This window comes from Phalangium opilio, unplaced genomic scaffold, assembly GCF_054372755.1.
Source record: "Phalangium opilio isolate 3A_F unplaced genomic scaffold, DU_Popi_V2 ptg000021l_1, whole genome shotgun sequence".
Classification (NCBI taxonomy): domain Eukaryota; kingdom Metazoa; phylum Arthropoda; class Arachnida; order Opiliones; family Phalangiidae; genus Phalangium; species Phalangium opilio.
Window position 1 is genome coordinate 328268 of NW_028324153.1, and position 19102 is coordinate 347369.

The window sequence follows — 19102 nt, forward strand, 5'->3', positions numbered from 1 at the left end:
GAGCCTCATCGTATACTACGATGTGGCTAAAAACATAGTTAATCTGGATATCAATAAGCTTGAGTCGTGACGTCATTTTCAACCAAGCGTGTTCGAAGGAGAACGTCCGAAGTGCGGGGTCCGCCATGTTTTATTTATTTATTTATTTAGTTCCTAATCGAGTCAGTTACTAGTACCATAGCCCACTTGATCACGCACGCTGGCTGCACGCGCTCTAGAAGCCCGTCCAAACGATTTTTTTTACATGTTAACTCGCGAATACGGCGCGTCACATAGGTTCGGTCTAACATTCAAACCCGTCTGGTTTTAACATGGGCGTCTATGGGAGGGGACCAGTTTTTTCAACGTTTTTGACAATATTAGTGCATCTACTGGTTCAAATCTCTTGAATTTTTAATGAGACGTGTATTGAAAGGTTTGATATTATCCTGTAAAATTTAAAGTCTTCAGCTATAATAGTTTTTTTTATAAAAAATAAAAATCATCACATAGTAGAGAAATTGAAGGATGTCTCTACTATCAATTTCTCTACTATGTGATGACTTTTATTTTTTATAAAAAAAACTATTATAGCTGAAGACTTTAAATTTTACAGGATAATATCAAACCTTTCAATACACGTCTTATTAAAAATTCAAGAGATTTGAACCAGTAGATGCACTAATATTGTCAAAAAGGTTGAAAAAACTGGTCCCCTCCCATAGACGCCCATGTTAAAACCAGACGGGTTTGAATTTTAGACCGAACCTATGTTATTCTCATTTTTAGGGTCGATTGAGCGGGCTTCTATAGCGCGTGCAGCCAGCGTGATCAAGTGGGCTATGCTAGTACAAACCCCTGAGAATGCTGAAAGTGTTATAGAGTAGTGTCGGTAGAGAGGGGAGTAGACTGTGTATCCCTACCTCTAGGCGCGCTTTTGTAAGAGGGGATACTGTACTCGCCTGGTAGGGGGGTGACACTGAGCTAAGAGATAGAAGGGTAAGACGTTTGCTTACATAAAACTGACATTACTCTATTGAAGAGGTATGGAACCATCCATAACTTTATGATACGGGACACAAAGATTACAGAGACAATCAAGATGGCCCCGGTCGATATAGAGCCCCATTGTTTGTAAGGCTCCATCTATCAAGAAAATTCTATCTTTGGAATCCCCATTCATTTTAAATCACCAATAAATCCCTATCACATTTAAAAGTATCAATAAAAATCACCAATGAATTAAAATATTCATTAGAGAATAGCCCCTCAACTCGCTACTTTTAACAGTGCCAAAATGTTTGCCCGGAACCACTAAATAACACTTATTCCCATTCCCTTTTAAAATCAGTAATGACTTTTTAGTGAGTAGCCCCTCGGCGCGCTACATTCAACGCACGTTTCTCAAATAGGTACACCCACCTTAATCCCATTTCCGATTAACCGTAACCAAGACATAACCCCTATTCCTCATCCAATTTAAATCACAAATGAATCCCTATACCTTTTCACACAGATTATATACAGCGGTATAAGGGACTATCGTGCTCTTATCAGAGGTTGCTGCGTTCACGCCATGTTAAAAACTAGGCTATACTTTATAGGCAGAGAGAGATCGAGCTATATCACACCTGTGCTTTGAAAAACACCGAACTTGAGTTCGTTCTTTGTGTAAATTCCGAAGTTTTTATTTTATAGGAAGTTGTTCGGGTTCTTAGAATATTTATGGCATAAACGGTGAGAAATTTTAAAGAGAATATGAAATCTTCCACATTAAGTAGGGCAATATGACAAATTTGCGTGTTCACAAAAGACATACAAATACTAGTGTTTGTTCATTAATATTCTCACAAAGCATCCGCATTATTTTTCATAAATAAATCATAATCCTTTCACTTTTAAAATCACCATTGAATGAAAAATATCACCTTAACACAATTTTTCCCTTTTTCACTCTTAAGGCTCTTTCAGACGATCCAACTTTTTGACTCAGCTCGATGGGTCAAAAAGTTGTATCAACTTGCCAAACCTTTGAAGGGAAAAGTGAAATAAATTCTTCCTTTTCACACTACTAAACTTTTACCGCCAAATGGAACTTTTTAAGCACCACCTACCTTGGCACTTAGGAAATAACCCACGTAAAAGGCTTTTTTTGTAATTCATTTTGATTGGCTGGAGAAATGAACTTAAAAAGTTGAGTCAGCAAAAATTGGATCACTGACCCAATTTTTCCTAGCCAACTTTTTTGGTGACTCAACTCATCCAGCGTCTAGTATTCACACAATCCAACTAGTTGATTCAACTCGAGTTTACCCATCAAGCTGAGTCAAAAAGTTGGATCGTCTGAAAGAGCCTTAAGTGTATTAATTTATTTGTGCAGAATACATTCCAAATGCTCTATTATTGACAAATCTTTATCCTCTCCCTTTGAAAATCATCAATCACTCTTTTCATTCTCCCTTTTAAGATTCAACTTCTTCTTTTCCTTCTCCATCTACATCATCTTCAGACCAAGTCAATCTAATACCCCATCGTTCGATGTACATCAAACGATGTGGCTAAAAAAGACAATAGATGGGCCGCAATTGGTGCAATGTTCAGTTTATCTGGTAAGCCTTGGTTCAATTATTTGCGGGGACTACGCTAAGTGAAAACACTTTAAATTAAACGATTTTGGAAAAAAACGTTTTCTGGCTCGTTAAAATTTTTTAAATGAGTGAGCGATTCAAAGCCTCGAGAACCAGATGGCCCACGGTATCGGCCGGCCTTATTACCAATTCACACGGCTCACGTGCCCCCCTATTAAAATAAGTCGTACAACTAAAAAACATTTCTGAAACGCAATCGTGCAACCCCCAAAGTACTTTTTCTAATAACGTCACATTTCAAATAATATTAATGAAACGAAATTGTGCACCGCACTAAAGTATAATTTTTAAAAACCATACGAATCAATTAAACGTCACATTTCAAATAATATTAATGAAACGAAATTGTGCACCGCACTAAAGTATACTTTTTAAAAACCATACGAATCAATGTATCTAAAACAAAATCCTGGATCCCCCAAACCAGAAAGCATTATGACCGCAAACCGACCCCTATATTTAAAGAAACCTAACCTAACCACCCAGTATAATCTGATGTAACACGCGCCTTTCTTTCCTCTCTCTCCTCTCACGGAGCCTATATCTTAAACGCTCCTCTCCGAGCGGGAAGTTCCCTCTTCCTCTTCCCTCTCTAACTTATATACGAGGCAGCAGTGGAGGCAGGCAGTTAATTTTCTCTCTAAGCGGCTCTTTCTCTTTATTTGTATCTCTCTCACCAATTCACCCCTTTCTCTTTTCCCCCTCTTACTTATATACGAGGCAGGCAGTTCTCTTTTTACGTAGCGCTTTCCCTTTGTTTCTCCTAGGTTTCTCCATTTCTCTACTAGCTTCTCTCTCTCCAGACTCCAAATCTTGGACGCGTTCGGCACAGGGACAGGCGTTTGGGCCTTTTCTTCGAAATTATGGAAATCACCGTGGGGTTTCGAGGAAGAAGCTCGTACACGTTCGATAGGCCTAAGTCTTAACTTTTAAAACTATTATTGCGTAAATAAAGCTATAACCCACCCTGAACAAAGACTAGAACAGATTAATGCAGTATGACAGTGCCTTCTAGATTTGTCTTAGTTATTGGGTTGAAGAATGCAATTGAGTTTTCTTAGCAAAATCATCAACAAAAAATATAATCTGATAAGTCTGCCATAAATCAAGGGGCGTGTTCTTTGGGTCAAACTGAGTGGAAAGTGTCAAAGAACATGGGGTGTACAAGAATTTGCAACGAAGATATGGCCCCCCAAACATTGGCCCCTAAAACAAGAAAATATTCGAATATGTAGACTGAAACAAATTCAGCCTTATCAACTTGTTTAGAAATAATGAGACAATTTCAATAGTTTCCCTCTAACATCGTTATTGAACTTTCTCCTGGCAGAAGTGTATTAAATGAGTAGAAGTATGCCTACTCTAGTAAAGTAAATTCAAAGTATCATGGTACCTTTCGGTTGGTATTACTTTTATTCTTAACAAGTTAACATGGACGTTACAGGTATTGTTCAAAATGTCCACCAACGGCGTTAAGACAAACATGAACCCGTCTTTCGAAAGATTCTTGGACATGTTGGAAGATTCCTGGCATGTTCCTGATTGTTTGACAACCTTCAATAATTCGTCTTCGCAAGTCTTCCTCATCACGGACTTCATTCTTGTACACGATGTCTTTGAGATGACCCCAAAGATAGAAATCGCACGGATTTAAATCCGGAGATCTGGCTGGCCACGCAACTGGTCCTCCACGCCCAATCCACCTCAAATTAAACGTAGCATTAAGATGTTCTCTATTTGCACGGCTGAGATGTGGGGGTGCCCCGTCGTGCATAAACCACATGTCACGAAGTAATGCTAACGGTTTGTCCTCGAGTAGTTCAGGTAAAGTGTCTCATAAGAACGTGAGATATGCTTCACCATTTAGTCTGGGTGGAAGAAAATGCGGACCTAGTAAATGATTACCGACAATGCCGCACCATACGTTTAAAGAAAATTGCTGTTGGTGACTTCTAACACTAGTTGCGTGTGGGTTTAATTGGCGCCATTCGTGGTGGTTGTGATAGTTCAGAATTCCATCCCGGGAAAAATGTGCCTCGTCGGTTACTTAAAGGACCCGTGGAAATTGATTGTCCTCTACTCTGGCCAAAAACCACTCGCAAAAGTCGATGCGTCTTGGATAATCTGCCGGGTTAAGAGCTTGCACCTTTTGAATATGATACGGGTGAAACTGATGTCCGCGGAGAATTCGCCAGACCAAAACGTGATTAACATGTAATTGTCGTCCAACTTGACTGGTACTTGTCGAGGGGTCCTCATCGAACATGGCAAGGACGTCTTCCTTGATTTCCTCCATGTCTTCTGGAATGTCTCGCTCTCGAACGTTGTTGGGTTGTACTTGTCCGATGTCCCTCAAGCGCCTGTCAACAGCCTCGAACGTACGACGATTTGGTATGCGTCGTTGCGGAAATTGTTCCTGGTATCGCCGCTGTGCTTCCACTGAATTGCCCTGCGCCAGTCCATACATGAGATGCATGTCTGCATATTCTGCATTGGTATACGCCATGCTGTACTACCACACGTTCGTTCGAAGTGATACTGTGACGTTATCAACAACATCGCGTTACTTTATAGCAAACCACCGTTTAGTTTTTACGTTTGCGTCATGACTGTCAGCATTGTTTTTTATTCACGGACTTCATTCTTGTACACGATGTCAAAAAAATCTTTGAGATGACCCCAAAGACTTTTTAGCAAACCACCGTTTATTGTTTACGTTTGTGAATAAAAAACAATGCTGACAGTCATGACGCAAACGTAAAAACTAAACGGTGGTTTGCTATAAAGTAACGCGATGTTGTTGATAACGTCACAGTATGACTTCGAACGAACGTGTGGTAGTACAGTATGGCGTATACCAATGCAGAATATGCAGACATGCATCTCATGTATGGACTGGCGCAGGGCAATTCAGTGGAAGCACAGCGGCGATACCAGGAACAATTTCCGCAACGACGCATACCAAATCGTCGTACGTTCGAGGCTGTTGACAGGCGCTTGAGGGACATCGGACAAGTACAACCCAACAACGTTCGAGAGCGAGACATTCCAGAAGACATGGAGGAAATCGAGGAAGACGTCCTTGCCATGTTCGATGAGGACCCCTCGACAAGTACCAGACAAGTTGGACGACAATTACATGTTAATCACGTTTTGGTCTGGCGAATTCTCCGCGGACATCAGTTTCACCCGTATCATATTCAAAAGGTGCAAGCTCTTAACCCGGCAGATTATCCAAGACGCATCGACTTTTGCGAGTGGTTTTTGGCCAGAGTAGAGGACAATCAATTTCCACGGGTCCTTTTAGTAACTGACGATGCACATTTTTCCCGGGATGGAATTCTGTACTATCACAACCTCCACGAATGGCGCCAATTAAACCCACACGCAACTAGTGTTAGAAGTCACCAACAGCAATTTTCTTTAAACGTATGGTGCGGCATTGTCGGTAATCATATACTAGGTCCGCATTTTCTTCCACCCAGACTAAATGGTGAAGCATATCTCACGTTCTTAAGAGACACTTTACCTGAACTACTCGAGGACATACCGTTAGCATTACTTCGTGACATGTGGTTTATGCACGACGGGGCACCCCCACATTTCAGCCGTGCAGTTAGAGAACATCTTAATGCTACGTTTAATTTGAGGTGGATTGGGCGTGGAGGACCAGTTGCGTGGCCAGCCAGATCTCCGGATTTAAATCCGTGCGATTTCTATCTTTGGGGTCATCTCAAAGACATCGTGTACAAGAATGAAGTCCGTGATGAGGAAGACTTGCGAAGACGAATTATTGAAGGTTGTCAAACAATCAGGAACATGCCAGGAATCTTCCAACATGTCCAAGAATCTTTCGAAAGACGGGTTCATGTTTGTCTTAACGCCGTTGGTGGACATTTTGAACAATACCTGTAACGTCCATGTTAACTTGTTAAGAATAAAAGTAATACCAACCGAAAGGTACCATGATACTTTGAATTTACTTTACTAGAGTAGGCATACTTCTACTCATTTAATACACTTCTGCCAGGTGAAAGTTCAATAACGATGTTAGAGGGAAACTATTGAAATTGTCTCATATTTCTAAACAAGTTGATAAGGCTGAATTTGTTTTAGTCTACATTTTCGAATATTTTCTTGTTTTAGGGGCCAATGTTTGGGGGGCCATATCTTCGTTGCAAATGCTTGTACACCCCATGTTCTTTGACACTTTCCACTCAGTTTGACCCAAAGAACACGCCCCTTGATTTATGGCAGACTTATCAGAAACACCCTGTATATTGCCTTGAGTTTCGAAACACACCATAAACTACTACTGCAAAATGTAATGTAATTATTATAAATAATTATAATGGCTGTTCTGTTAAGAACAACAAGTTGTGCCACCCAGAACAAGGTTAAGACAGAAGTGAAGATTATTTTAGTGAAACAGCTTGCTGGTCGACATAGAATTTAGATTTTGCACTACGTTCTAGCAAGAACTGAGTGTTACTCTTAACTTATTGCTAGTTCAAGGTAGAACAGACGAGAACATTTAGAACAGTATTCTACAATTTTGAACAGCAATCGTTCTGGAAAGATCTGCTTTGTTCAAAAGAGAACAGTATTTGAACAGCAATTTCTAAGAGCGTGGGGTTGCTCGAAATTTCGCGCTCGCTAGAAATATATCGGGAAATCTTGCACAATATTTTCAGCAAGAATTGAAAAGCCAGAATGAACTTTTAACAAAATATGTACGTACACTTTATCAAATTCTTCTTTTATATCCGCACTAAAATTTTTCTTGATATCCAAAGAAATTCCCATTGGCACGTTGTTTGAAGGTTTTCCAAGACGAAGGTAATAATCATCTTTGAAGGCAAAAAGTTTTCCTTTAATGTTATTAAGTAATTCCATGATATTTTCTTGGTATGCAGTAAAAATCCTTTCTTCCGCGTAGAAAAGTCTAACAAAGGTTAGAAAATCTTCAGGATTGTTATAGAACTTGCTTTTGAGGAATATTTTCTCCGCATTGTTTAAAAACTTGCAAGTGATGTGCTAAAAAAGGTATACACAGAAAAAAATGTGTTAGGAAATTGAACATATTCTTTGAACATCTTCATGCAACACTCTCCTATACATGTTCAAAAATGAGAACATGTTCAAGTAAAAATATGGTCTTGTTTCTGATGCATTCAAACCATTTTATGTTCCGGTTTTGAACGTGTTTTAATTTAAGTATTCAACCTCTGAACAAGTTAATTATACAGAAAATGTGTTCGGAAGCTGAACACAATCCCGAAAACTAAACCGATGACGGAGAAAATACTATGGACAGCTACATTTTGACTAATCACGGTTTTGTATGGTTTTAGTGTATATATAACTTTTGATGATTATTTTTATTATTTGCGATTAATTCCATATTTATAGCAAGGTTCCGCCACGAGGGAACGAAATCCCCCGTAGCAAGGGCAATTCTTACATGCAGAACTATACCCGTTTAAGCAAGGGTAGTTCTCGCGTGCAGTGTAAAACTCGAGGTGAAACCTCATACAAAGTCGGCCTTAACGCATTTAAAGTCAGTCATTTGACCAAATCAAAAACTTCGGGAAAAGGCAGAAAGTTTTCAATTTGTAGAAAAGATAAAGACGTTTTAGTGAAATATAACAATCGCTTTTCATTAAGAGATTTTCGAGCACCAGAACCGTATTTAACCTAATCTTCTCTACAATATTTCCAAGAAAATTCCATTTGGACTCTAAGAGCGCTCAAAATAGATATAAAATATGTCACAAAAGCAATTTCCCCACATTTTGGCCTCTCATGCAGGTGTCTATTGTCGCCCTACTGCGAGGCCAGTCCAGTGTCTAACCAACTCTATCTATTTTAATATTTATATTGTATCTCTTTTTGTAACCATTTCAATTTTATCTCTTATAGTAAATATCCTATGAAAAACATTAACATGTACAAAAATGGGCCAAGCCTCGCTTCGTGCCCGCTCCGCCGTAAAACGTTCTGAGATCCCATGTAGAGCCAAGTCTGCCTTTTGTTCTCATTCAATCGCCAATTGAACAATTATGTTATAAATTAAGTCCTTTTCCTAATTAATAACCAATATTCTTTGACTCTATCATTATTATACATCTTTGTTCGTATCAAAAATATCGTGACTTGGCAAGCGCAGGTAATTACCTTATAAATGTGTACATAAGGTTATGTATAACTCACCTAATAAACATGTAAATAGGGTTATGCATAACTCACCATATAATTTGTACATAGGGTTGAGCATGACTCATCTTATAAACTTGTACATATCCCCTATACCATAAACGATTTAGTGAACATCCCTTCGATTATTTTAAAATCGGCAACGATTTAGTGACTTCCTTTTAATATTACTTACCTGCGATTGCCAAGTCACGATATTTTTGATACGAACAAAGATGTATAATAATGATAGAGTCAAAGAATATTGGTTATTAATTAGGAAAAGGACTTAATTTATAACATAATTGTTCAATTGGCGATTGAATGAGAACAAAAGGCAGACTTGGCTCTACATGGGATCTCAGAACGTTTTACGGCGGAGCGGGCACGAAGCGAGGCTTGGCCCATTTTTGTACATGTTAATGTTTTTCATAGGATCTCACTTCTTTTTGTAGACCCTCTCGTTATACTTCGGTAGTTATATTAAAAGAAGACCCTCTCGTGGTACTTCGTTTACCAATATAATCGCTAACGTTTCTCCATATTTACGCTGAATTACCCCTTTCGACCCGCAGAGAATATGCAATAAGATTGTACGCGATATCCTAATATAAGAATGTAGCATCAGTTACGACACATTTCTTTTAAATTACTACACCTATTAGCTTTAATATATATTTAACTTTCGGTTAACTTTGGCCCATTACGTCCTTTCATCAAGAACACACACTATTACTGTTAAAAAGACGGCAGCGCCATCTAGTTTTAAAATAAAGAACTAAAGAACAATTTTATAAAAATTTCGGGATGTTTTCATTTTTCTGTGCTTTATAAAATAAATGAAAACTAAATCCTGAATTTTAAGTTTCTATCTACCCTAGAAGTACCTTAGAATTTTGATGATCGGTGAGTGAGTGAGTGAGTGACAAAATAAGGTAAATTTCACCTGCGATATTTCGAAAAGCATATTGGGTAGGATCTTGAAATTTGGAAACTATAGCTAGAATTGACAGTCCTCGCGGCAAGCAAAATTTCAGACTTTTACCTATACCCATAGCGAAGTTACAGTGGGCTTAAAAGAGCCACGAGTTGCTTCGAGAAAAGGATGTCAGTGCTCGACTTGGCTGGGAGCACTGCCGTGCTCCCAGATATTTTATTAATTCTACTTTATACATTTCTTTAGTTAATTTTTTACACAGCACCATTTTTTGTTTTCATTTAATAGTGTAGCAACTTCTCAAGTAGCCGACAATAGAAACATAGATAAGAGACCCATGTAATTAACCCTAGTTTAATTTTTGCATGTTTATTCTCAACTGGCCTCTCAAGTAGGCCACTACAAACACTTAGCTCAGAGGCCCGTGTAATTGTCCACGGTTCCGTGTTGCATATTTATTCTCTACTGGCCTCTCAAGTAGGCCACTACCGATGCCTACTTGACAGGCCCGACATTAAATTTCAAAAAACTAACTTTTCATTTGCATCGCTTAAACCTAACCAAAACTGGTCTAATCTCGTACGGCATATCTGTACTGGCCTAGCAATTAGCTTCTTGGAACCCTCTAGTTAAAAGGCCAATGTAGTACTCCAACATTTCGTTTTGCATGTTCATTCTGTACTGGCCTCACAATTAGGCCACTTAAAACGCCTAACCCCGTTTCTTTTTCCGGTTTATTCACGAAAGGCTAAGTATGAACCTCTTTCACGGAGAAAAGATAGTAAAATAGCAATATTTTGGAAAAGGCGGCAATTTGTTCAGACGGCACAATGTGGCATTTCATATTATTTTCTCCATCATAGGTTTTGCTTTTCCACGTAAGGGGAATACAACTATTTTTTCTGAAGGGCCAAGGCATAAAAATCCTGCCCAAACTTACGGGGTGTTTCTTTCGGGATCGGTTTTCTTTCTTATTAGCAATTAGTAGCAGTAAAGGTTGCAGACGAATTTTAGGGAATATTGAAATTTTCCAAACATTAGTTAAAGCAATTGCAAAAATGCTTCGTCAGAGAGTTCGTCTCATCGTCTGCGCTTTGCCAAGAATCGCTTTCAAGGCGTAGGTTAATCAAATTCACATTCCAAATATTTATAAATATGCTTAACAGGTTTTTAGTCGAAATAATACATACATATTCATTGCAGTAGCATCGCTAGGGTTGAAATGGGGGAGGGGAAATCTGGGCAAACAACTTTGATTTTGCATAATTGGTTCATTGAAACTTAACGAATCTATCAATAAAATTTTTTATATGTTTCTACAGAACTTTGGGGGGCTACGAGCAATTTATGGTGTAGGGTTTATGGATTATTTTGAGGGGGTAAGTTTGACATTTTGGGGGCATTACCCACCTGCACCCCCCAAAAAAGTCCTAGCGACGCCGCTGATTGATTCATTGAATTGCATTAATACTTTCTTGGGCGACAAAGAAAAACCATGGATATAAAGAAGCGCGCGAGGAAATAGGTTTTCACGCTATAGCATAAGCAACTTCCTATCTCCGACGGAACCTAATTCGATATATACTTAGTTCCAGCTTCGGTTGTCAGCACGCACATAGCTACGTTACATAGAGATCTAGCTTAGAGCGTGCTGAGAGCCAAAGCTGGAACAGAGTATATATCGAATAAGCTCCCGTCGGAGACACGGAGTTGACTATCCTATAGCAAGAAAACAAATTTCCTCACTCGCATTCTTTGTCCATGGAAAAACTGTGTCTACTTGCGAAATACAACTGAGCTATGCCAAAAATTTTAAAACATTCCTCGAAGTACGCCTTCAACTGCATGGTTACAGAACAAGAAAAAAAATGATCGCGTTCGCTGTTCTAAAATTTTGAACGCGTTCATTGTGAAAGTTTTAAGATTTAAGTGTTCAACTGTTACAATTTTTCCAAATAGAAACAAAAATTAAACGTTGAACACCAAAATTCAGCGAAGTGTTCAATAAATTACACTTTTTCCTAAATTTAACATATCAAGAAACCAAAATTTGAATTTTGAACACTAAATTGTGTTCAAATCTTTAACACATTTTTTTCTGTGTACATTCAAACATTGAGTAGATTTTAATAAACTATATCCTTCATGAAAGAATTACGACGAGAAGTAATTTATCACTGCAATAGAATTATTAACTTGCCGAGAAACCTACACACAGCAGGAAGGCCACCCTCTTGTTCCGAAGAAATTTTGGGTGGCTTCATCACTTATGCTCTTCCATATCTGCTTAAGGTCTTCACTCGCTCTGATGAAGGTTTTCGCGTTGTCGGAATAGATGTAATGAGGTACGCCTCTGCGAGCTATGAACTTTCTAAAGGCCATCATAAATTCATAGGTGTTTTGGAACGGGACTAATTCAAGGTGAATGGCTCTAGTAGTCGCACAAGTGAATAAGCAAATGTACGCTTTAACGAGATCGTTGCCGATGTGAACATATAGCGGTCCTGCGAAATCTATGCCAGTGGTTTGAAAGGGAGGCGTGGCATCGACTCTATCTAATGGCAAGGGTGCCATGGGTGCTTCTCCTGACTTCGCTTGGTCTCTCCTACACACCATACAACTTTGTATGACGCCTTTGGCTATTTGATGTCCGGTTATGGTCCAATATTTTCCGCGAGATTGTGTGAGGGTGGCTTGAACGCCCGAATGGTAGCATTCCCAGTGGCTTCTTATCATGATAAGTTTCGTTAGGTGCTGTTTTTTACTAAGGATGATCGGGTGCTTTTCGGTTTCTGTCAATCTTGAGTTATGCAATCGCCCACCTACGCACAGAAGTCCATTCTCGTTTAACGTGGGTTTTAGATTGGCGATTTTCGAGTCTTTCTTAATGACGCTTCCTGTAGTTAGGGCTTCAATTTCTGTCTGGTAGTCTAGCTTTTGAACGCTTGTTATCAAATCTATCTCCGCGTCCACTCTCTTCTTCGCAGTTACAGGTCCACGTTCTATCTTTTGCTTTCTGCTGGCGTTTATGAATCGGTGGACGTAGGCCGTGATTCGTAAAACCTTGTTGATGGAATAATACTTCTGGAGGTCCATTAGGTTGGATATACCTCTCCCGAATTCGTCTGGGCTACTTTGAATGGTTAGAACTTTTTTTCTGGTTTCCGCTTGCAGGTCTGTGTCCTTGACTTCTATTTTTTCTGAGGGCCATTCCGATTTGTTCTTCTTAAGCCAGTGAGGGCCCTGCCACAAAAGGTTATTGTTCAGGATGTCCTCGGCCTTGGCCCCTCTACTGGGAATGTCAGCAGGGTTTTCGGTTCCTGGGCAGTGATACCAGTCCTTTGTTTTGGTTAATTCCTGGATCTCCTTGACTCGATTATGGACAAATGGCTTCCAAGTTTTTGCCTTTGACTTGATCCAATAGAGGGCTACCATAGAGTCACTCCATAGGTATTCTTCCATTTCCGTTTGAAATACTGATTTTACGTTTCTAAGCAGACGAGCAGCGAGGAGGCAAGCCATTAGTTCCAGGCGGGGTGGGAAAAGATCTTCGATTGGTGCAACTCTTGTCTTGCTAGCTACGAATGAGACTTCTTGTTTTCCAGATTCGGTGACGCAACGTAGATAGATTATAACATCGTTGGCTTTTGTGCTGGCGTCACAGAAGGCATGAAGTTCTTGATGAACTATTTCTTCCGAGGTGTGGTAGCATCTCTGAAGCTTAATCTTGCGGATCAGGGGCATTTCTAGACTCCATTTTTCAAATTCGTCTTTGATTCCGGCTGGCAAAACTTCATCCCATTTGACCTTCTCTTTCCAAAGTTGCAGAAACAGCATTTTCACTCTAATGACGTAAGGAGCAACTATTCCGATCGGATCGTATATTTGAGATACGGCGCTTAACAAGTGCCTCTTGGTTAACTTGCCTTCTTGGAGTACTTTTAACAACTTAGTTAGGTCAAAGGAGAATTCATCTAAGTCAGAATTCCATAGAATCCCCAAGATCTTTTTGTTGTGGTCTTCTTCCAAAACAGAGGTTCCTATTTCCCTTTTCCATTTTTCTAGAAGCTCCGGAGAATTAGTCCTAAACTTCCTCAAAGTCATGTTAGCTTTGCTAAGTATGCTGGAAGCCGAGATGGATAGATTGTATGCCGATTCAACGTCTTTTCCTCCGCTACACAGATCGTCCACGTATAAATCGTCCCGTAGGGCCTCGACAACTTGCTGATCCTCTTCCAGTTGATTTTTAAGGTGTAGCTTGATTGTAGCCGCGAGTAGGAATGGGCTCGACGTTACACCAAATGGTACGCGAGTCATTCTTAGTTCTTGGAATTGGTTTTCTACTATTCGACCATTATTTTCTGTTACCCACAAGAACCTGACCGAGTCTCTTTCTTCTTTGTTAAGAGACACCTGAAGGAAGGCTTTGGCAATATCCGCGGTTACAGCTATGCGATGGCTTCGGAATCTTAGTAGTAGCTGGAGAAGGTCCGGGTTTAAGTTGGGTCCGGCAGATGGGCAATCATTTAGGCTGGGCTGGTCTTTAGCGTGGGCGGAGCCATCCATTACTACTCTTAGACTGGTAGTTGAGCTTTCGTCTCTACGCACCCCTTGGTGGGGCAAATAATAGGCTCCTACTGGTCGGATTTCTGGATTCTCCACTGGTTCAACTATTCCCAATTTTACTTGTTCTTCAATAATGGTTTTGTACTCGTGGTATAGGATGGGATCTCTCTTGAATTTCTGTACTAGGCTTCTAGCTCTCTGCGTTGCTAATGGTAGGTTATTTGGCAAGTCTTCTTTAGGTAATTTCCAAGGGAATTTGACTTGGTATCTGCCGTCTTGAAAGGTGGTTTCTGTTTCGAATTTCTCTAAGACTTCTGTACCATTAGGATCTTCATCTGGCTTGTCATGAATCCCTAGGGATTCAAGATCCCAGAATTTGCACATGGTGTCTGATAATTTAGCTTCTGATACGCTTATGTGCATAGCCACTATTTGGGTATGGTTGACTGAAAGGGTGTGGGTTACGGGTCCTTGTATATCCCATCCGATCTTGGTTTCAGTTACTGCTAGTTTTCCGTCTATCATCTCGATTCTTCCTGAAGCCAAGTCGTAATACTGGTCGGCTCCTATCAATAGCTCAATACTGCTGGCTGTGGGCGTATCTTCTGTGGGTTCATCGGCTAGGATTAGGTTACGCGATCTGGCAAATTCTTGAACTTTGGTACAGTTTACGAGGGTTAGGGCGTTGCAAAGGAACGGTACTTCTATGGCGGTGATTTCAATCACTTCATTGGCTTCTCTCGCGTTTTTCAGGGCTACTCGTACGACTCTTCTTGTACACTTGCGGGGTGCAGCGTTCATAAATTCAGCTATCTCCAATGATTGCTGTCCGACTACTGGTAGATTTAGTTTTCTCGATATGTCTTCCTTTATGAATGTGGCTTGGCTTCCGTTAACTAATAGGCATCTAATCTTCTGATGGCTTCCCCTTTCTTCTGGTGAACTAACTAAGGCCATGGCAGTTTGTAAGACAACCATGTTTTGACATCCTGCGACCGTGGTTACGCTGATTCTTTTGGGTACGGTTTCTGGGTTGGCTTCTGTAACTCTATTTTCTTTAGGGGGTTGAGATCTTTCCCTTTCATCGCTCTTGTGAAACTTATTGTCTTCGCAAATTACGCAATTATGGCGTCGACGGCAAATCTTGCAGCTTTGAAAGCGAGAACTGCATTGACGTGCGGTGTGACCGATTCGGGTGCATATAAAACATCGTCCTTGGCTTTTAATAATTTCTTTCTTATCTTCTAGGGTATAGTTCGCGCATTCGATGGTAGGGTGAGCGGAAAGTTTGCAGAATATGCAGTAGATTCGCGGTCCTGGCGTAACGCTTACGTTTAATGCAGTGGCGCTGGGATAATTAGGCTTAGGTCGTTCGCGATACTCGTATTTTGGTGCAGATGTCTGGTATTTTTCCGATTTTGACACGCGTTTGTCACACTTGATATTTTTTAACCTAGCGCTAGTCTCTCTACCCTGAACTTCACCTTTTATGAACTTTATTAAATGCTCTACATCCCAGTCCTCAATGTCCTTTCTTTGCATGATATATTTTAACCTAATATCATCAGGTAGACAGCCTACTATAGCTGGGCACAGTGTGGGACCATTAGCCTTTAAATCTAAGCCTAAACCTTTTAAACTTCTAAGATTGGTTTCACAAGAATCATAAAACATTCTTAAAGATACAGTGTCATGTGAATTTTCTACTGGATCTAGCGTTAATATTTCTTGCATTTAAGAGTGAACAACTAAACCAGACTGATCAAAATTTTCTTTCAATAATTCTACAGCTTCCTCGTAATTTTGATCTGACACAATAAATCCCTTTACAATACTAAGGGCTTCCCCTTCCAAATACGTTAAAAGATAAGAAAAAAGAGTGGACTTAGATAAGTTTCTGCCTTCTACGACCGATGAGTTGAACTGACTCCAGAAGCGTGGCCAATCCGTGATGTCTCCGGAGAACTTCTTTATGACGAGTTGTGGTAACCTTGATTCTTCTCTTACGGTCACTGCTGATGTTGAATGCGTACTTGTGTTGGCTGATGCGGTTGAAGAACCCGACGACATTTCTAGCTTTTTTATCCTCCGTTTAATGGCGTTCTTCTCCAGCGCGATGTCATTCTGGTATTCTTCGGCGTTGTTGGTCTCTGCTGCAAGAAGCGGGTCATCATCTACGGTTGTGGTCAATAGACTCTCAATTTTGCTATCCAATTCTTGTAAGGCTTTTTCCTTGATTTCGAGTAAGGATAACTGATCCTCGAAATCTTCGATGGTGGCGGTCCTGTCCTTATATAAGACCTTTAGTGTGGTGTGGATCTTTGTGGTATTCGATCTGACTTTGGTCCTAATTGACTTGAATTTCATAAGGTCTGCTGTTCTCTGGTCTTCTCTGGTAGCCATTGATGCGTGTTCTCACTAATAGTTCGTCCGATTCTCACTTAAAGTTCCGATTAAAGTTAATTATCTCGCGTCTGTACGAATCCCGATGGTTTCCGGCACCATAAAGTATGTGGAATAGTTCTGGGAGAGCTAGGGTTTTTATTTCTCACGGACTAATTACGAACCGACTGAAAAATCCGTAAATAGTGATCTTAAGTTTGTTTTTGAAAGGATTTCACAGGAAATTAATATTAACAAGAACTTTTACTATTTAATAGCACAATTTATCGATGACAATTTACAGTTTAAAATCTTTCTCTTTTGGAGCGTCCGCGACAATTTCAACAATTTATTCTAAGTTTAAAAATTGGCCTTTTGGGTCTGGGCTCTGGTTGAAAAGTGATTTAATTTCGATTTATTATTCTAGTTGTAAGGTGTTTTTTTTTGAGATTTTTAAGAAAATAATTATAGAAAAGGGGCCGCGGGTTACAGTTAGACGAAATGACAGATTCTAGTCTAAAAAACTACTGTTAAAGGTTTTTTCTTTCATACTATTCTTAAATGGTTGCAATAAAAAATACAGTGTTTTACAGATTATCGGATTGGTTTTTTATAAAATTTGATTAAAGTCTAAAAATATTCAACAGCGTTCATTGTGAAAGTTTTAAGATTTAAGTGTTCAACTGTTACAATTTTTCCAAATAGAAACAAAAATTAAACGTTGAACACCAAAATTCAGCGAAGTGTTCAATAAATTACACTTTTTCCTAAATTTAACATATCAAGAAACCAAAATTTGAATTTTGAACACTAAATTGTGTTCAAATCTTTAACACATTTTTTTCTGTGTACATTCAAACATTGAGTAGATTTTAATAAACTATATCCTTCATGAAAGAATTACGACGAGAAGTAATTTATCACTACAATAGAATTATTAACTTGCCGAGAAACCTACACACAGCAGGAAGGCCACCCTCTTAGGTTATTTCCCTCGCGCCAAGTGTAACGCCAGACGGAACCAGAGTTCACTATACACGATGGAAGCTAGCCACCTCAAACTGTATTTAGCGACCCCGCACCTGTGGTGTTTCTTTCTTCTGGAATTTATAGAATGGTCTATCATAGAAGACTTCATTCTTAGGAGTATTTCGAAAAATAGTTTTAAAATAACTCGTACTCTATTGCACAGTAAATTGTACAAAAACTAGCTTTCCTGCGCATTCAGTTTTAAAGACAAGATTATAAAACATAAGTTACAAGTTGGGAAAACCAAAATATTACCTCTCCGAGTCAATTTTACAATTAAAATTAGAAACTAACATGTCTCTTAAAATTCTCACGTGATCAACTGGTTTCACGCTATCTAAATAGCTATAGTCCCATCAGAATCAGCAAGAACTATTTGTATTAATTCCTCCATGTTTTTTCGCCAAGCTGAGAACTACTCGTTTTACGTCACGTTAACAAAAAAACCCGACTAAACTCTTTGGTGATCGCGCTGGTTCAGCGCTGAGCACCGTGACGTCAAAATTCAAAACCAAAATCCCGTTCTGTGGGACACTGCTAACAGCACTGAGCTCTGCTTAACGCGGCCCAGATTTCCACCATGATTATAAAATCTAAGCCAGATTACTTAAAACTGTATTTAACTTTCGGCTCACTCTGAACCGTTAATGTCTCTGCATTACAGAAACGAAACCCAAACCCTAGCTTTTACTTTTTTGTTCACTAGGCCTATTGGCAAATAAAAGTTTATTTGACCAACATAATAGCGTTCTTCTTTTAATCACTATAGAAAGTATTATGCTATAAACAGATGTAGTATAGCTTAAGTAATATATAAACATCCATATCAAATAATAATATATAAATCGTTCTTGGGATATCAAAATGAAACAGAGCTTTATAGCTACAAAACTACTAAAGGCATCGAAATTACGAAAAATATTTCCATATAGTAATTTTACATTATGAGAAAACCAAATATTAAAGTTTTGTAGGATTTCTTTCCACAAAACACAAGGCGAACTGCTTACGCGGTGCACTAGTGCAACAACAGACGGACACACACAGACTAAAGCATAGACTGCTTTTTAACTCTTTCCGTTTTGATTTTGAGTTGAGAAACAAGATTATCTTAAGTATTAAAATAAATATAATTAATATTAAATATAATTAATATTAAATATTTTCTTCGTTAGTTGTTCGCCTTATTGAGCGTTACAACGTGTTGATAAAGAACAATTAAATATTCTTGAGAGACTTGACTAATATTGGCGATTGAAATGAAGCATACGCCGGTTGGTTCGCCTTACTCAAATAGGTAGTATATAATAGTTTCGAATCGCAGCTATGGATAAGAACAGCGCAATTGCGTGAACCTTTGGTGGAA

At 39.2% G+C, this 19102-nt stretch overlaps 1 protein-coding gene across 1 annotated transcript; it reads right to left on the reverse strand.

Moving 5' to 3' along the window:
- Positions 1-11967: 11967 nt before the first annotated feature.
- On the reverse strand, positions 11968-15999 carry LOC149696361 (uncharacterized). Its single transcript, XM_089867329.1, has one exon. The coding sequence runs from the start codon at positions 15997-15999 to the stop codon at positions 11968-11970; it is 4032 nt and encodes a 1343-aa protein (XP_089723455.1).
- Between the last annotated feature and the right edge of the window lie 3103 nt (positions 16000-19102).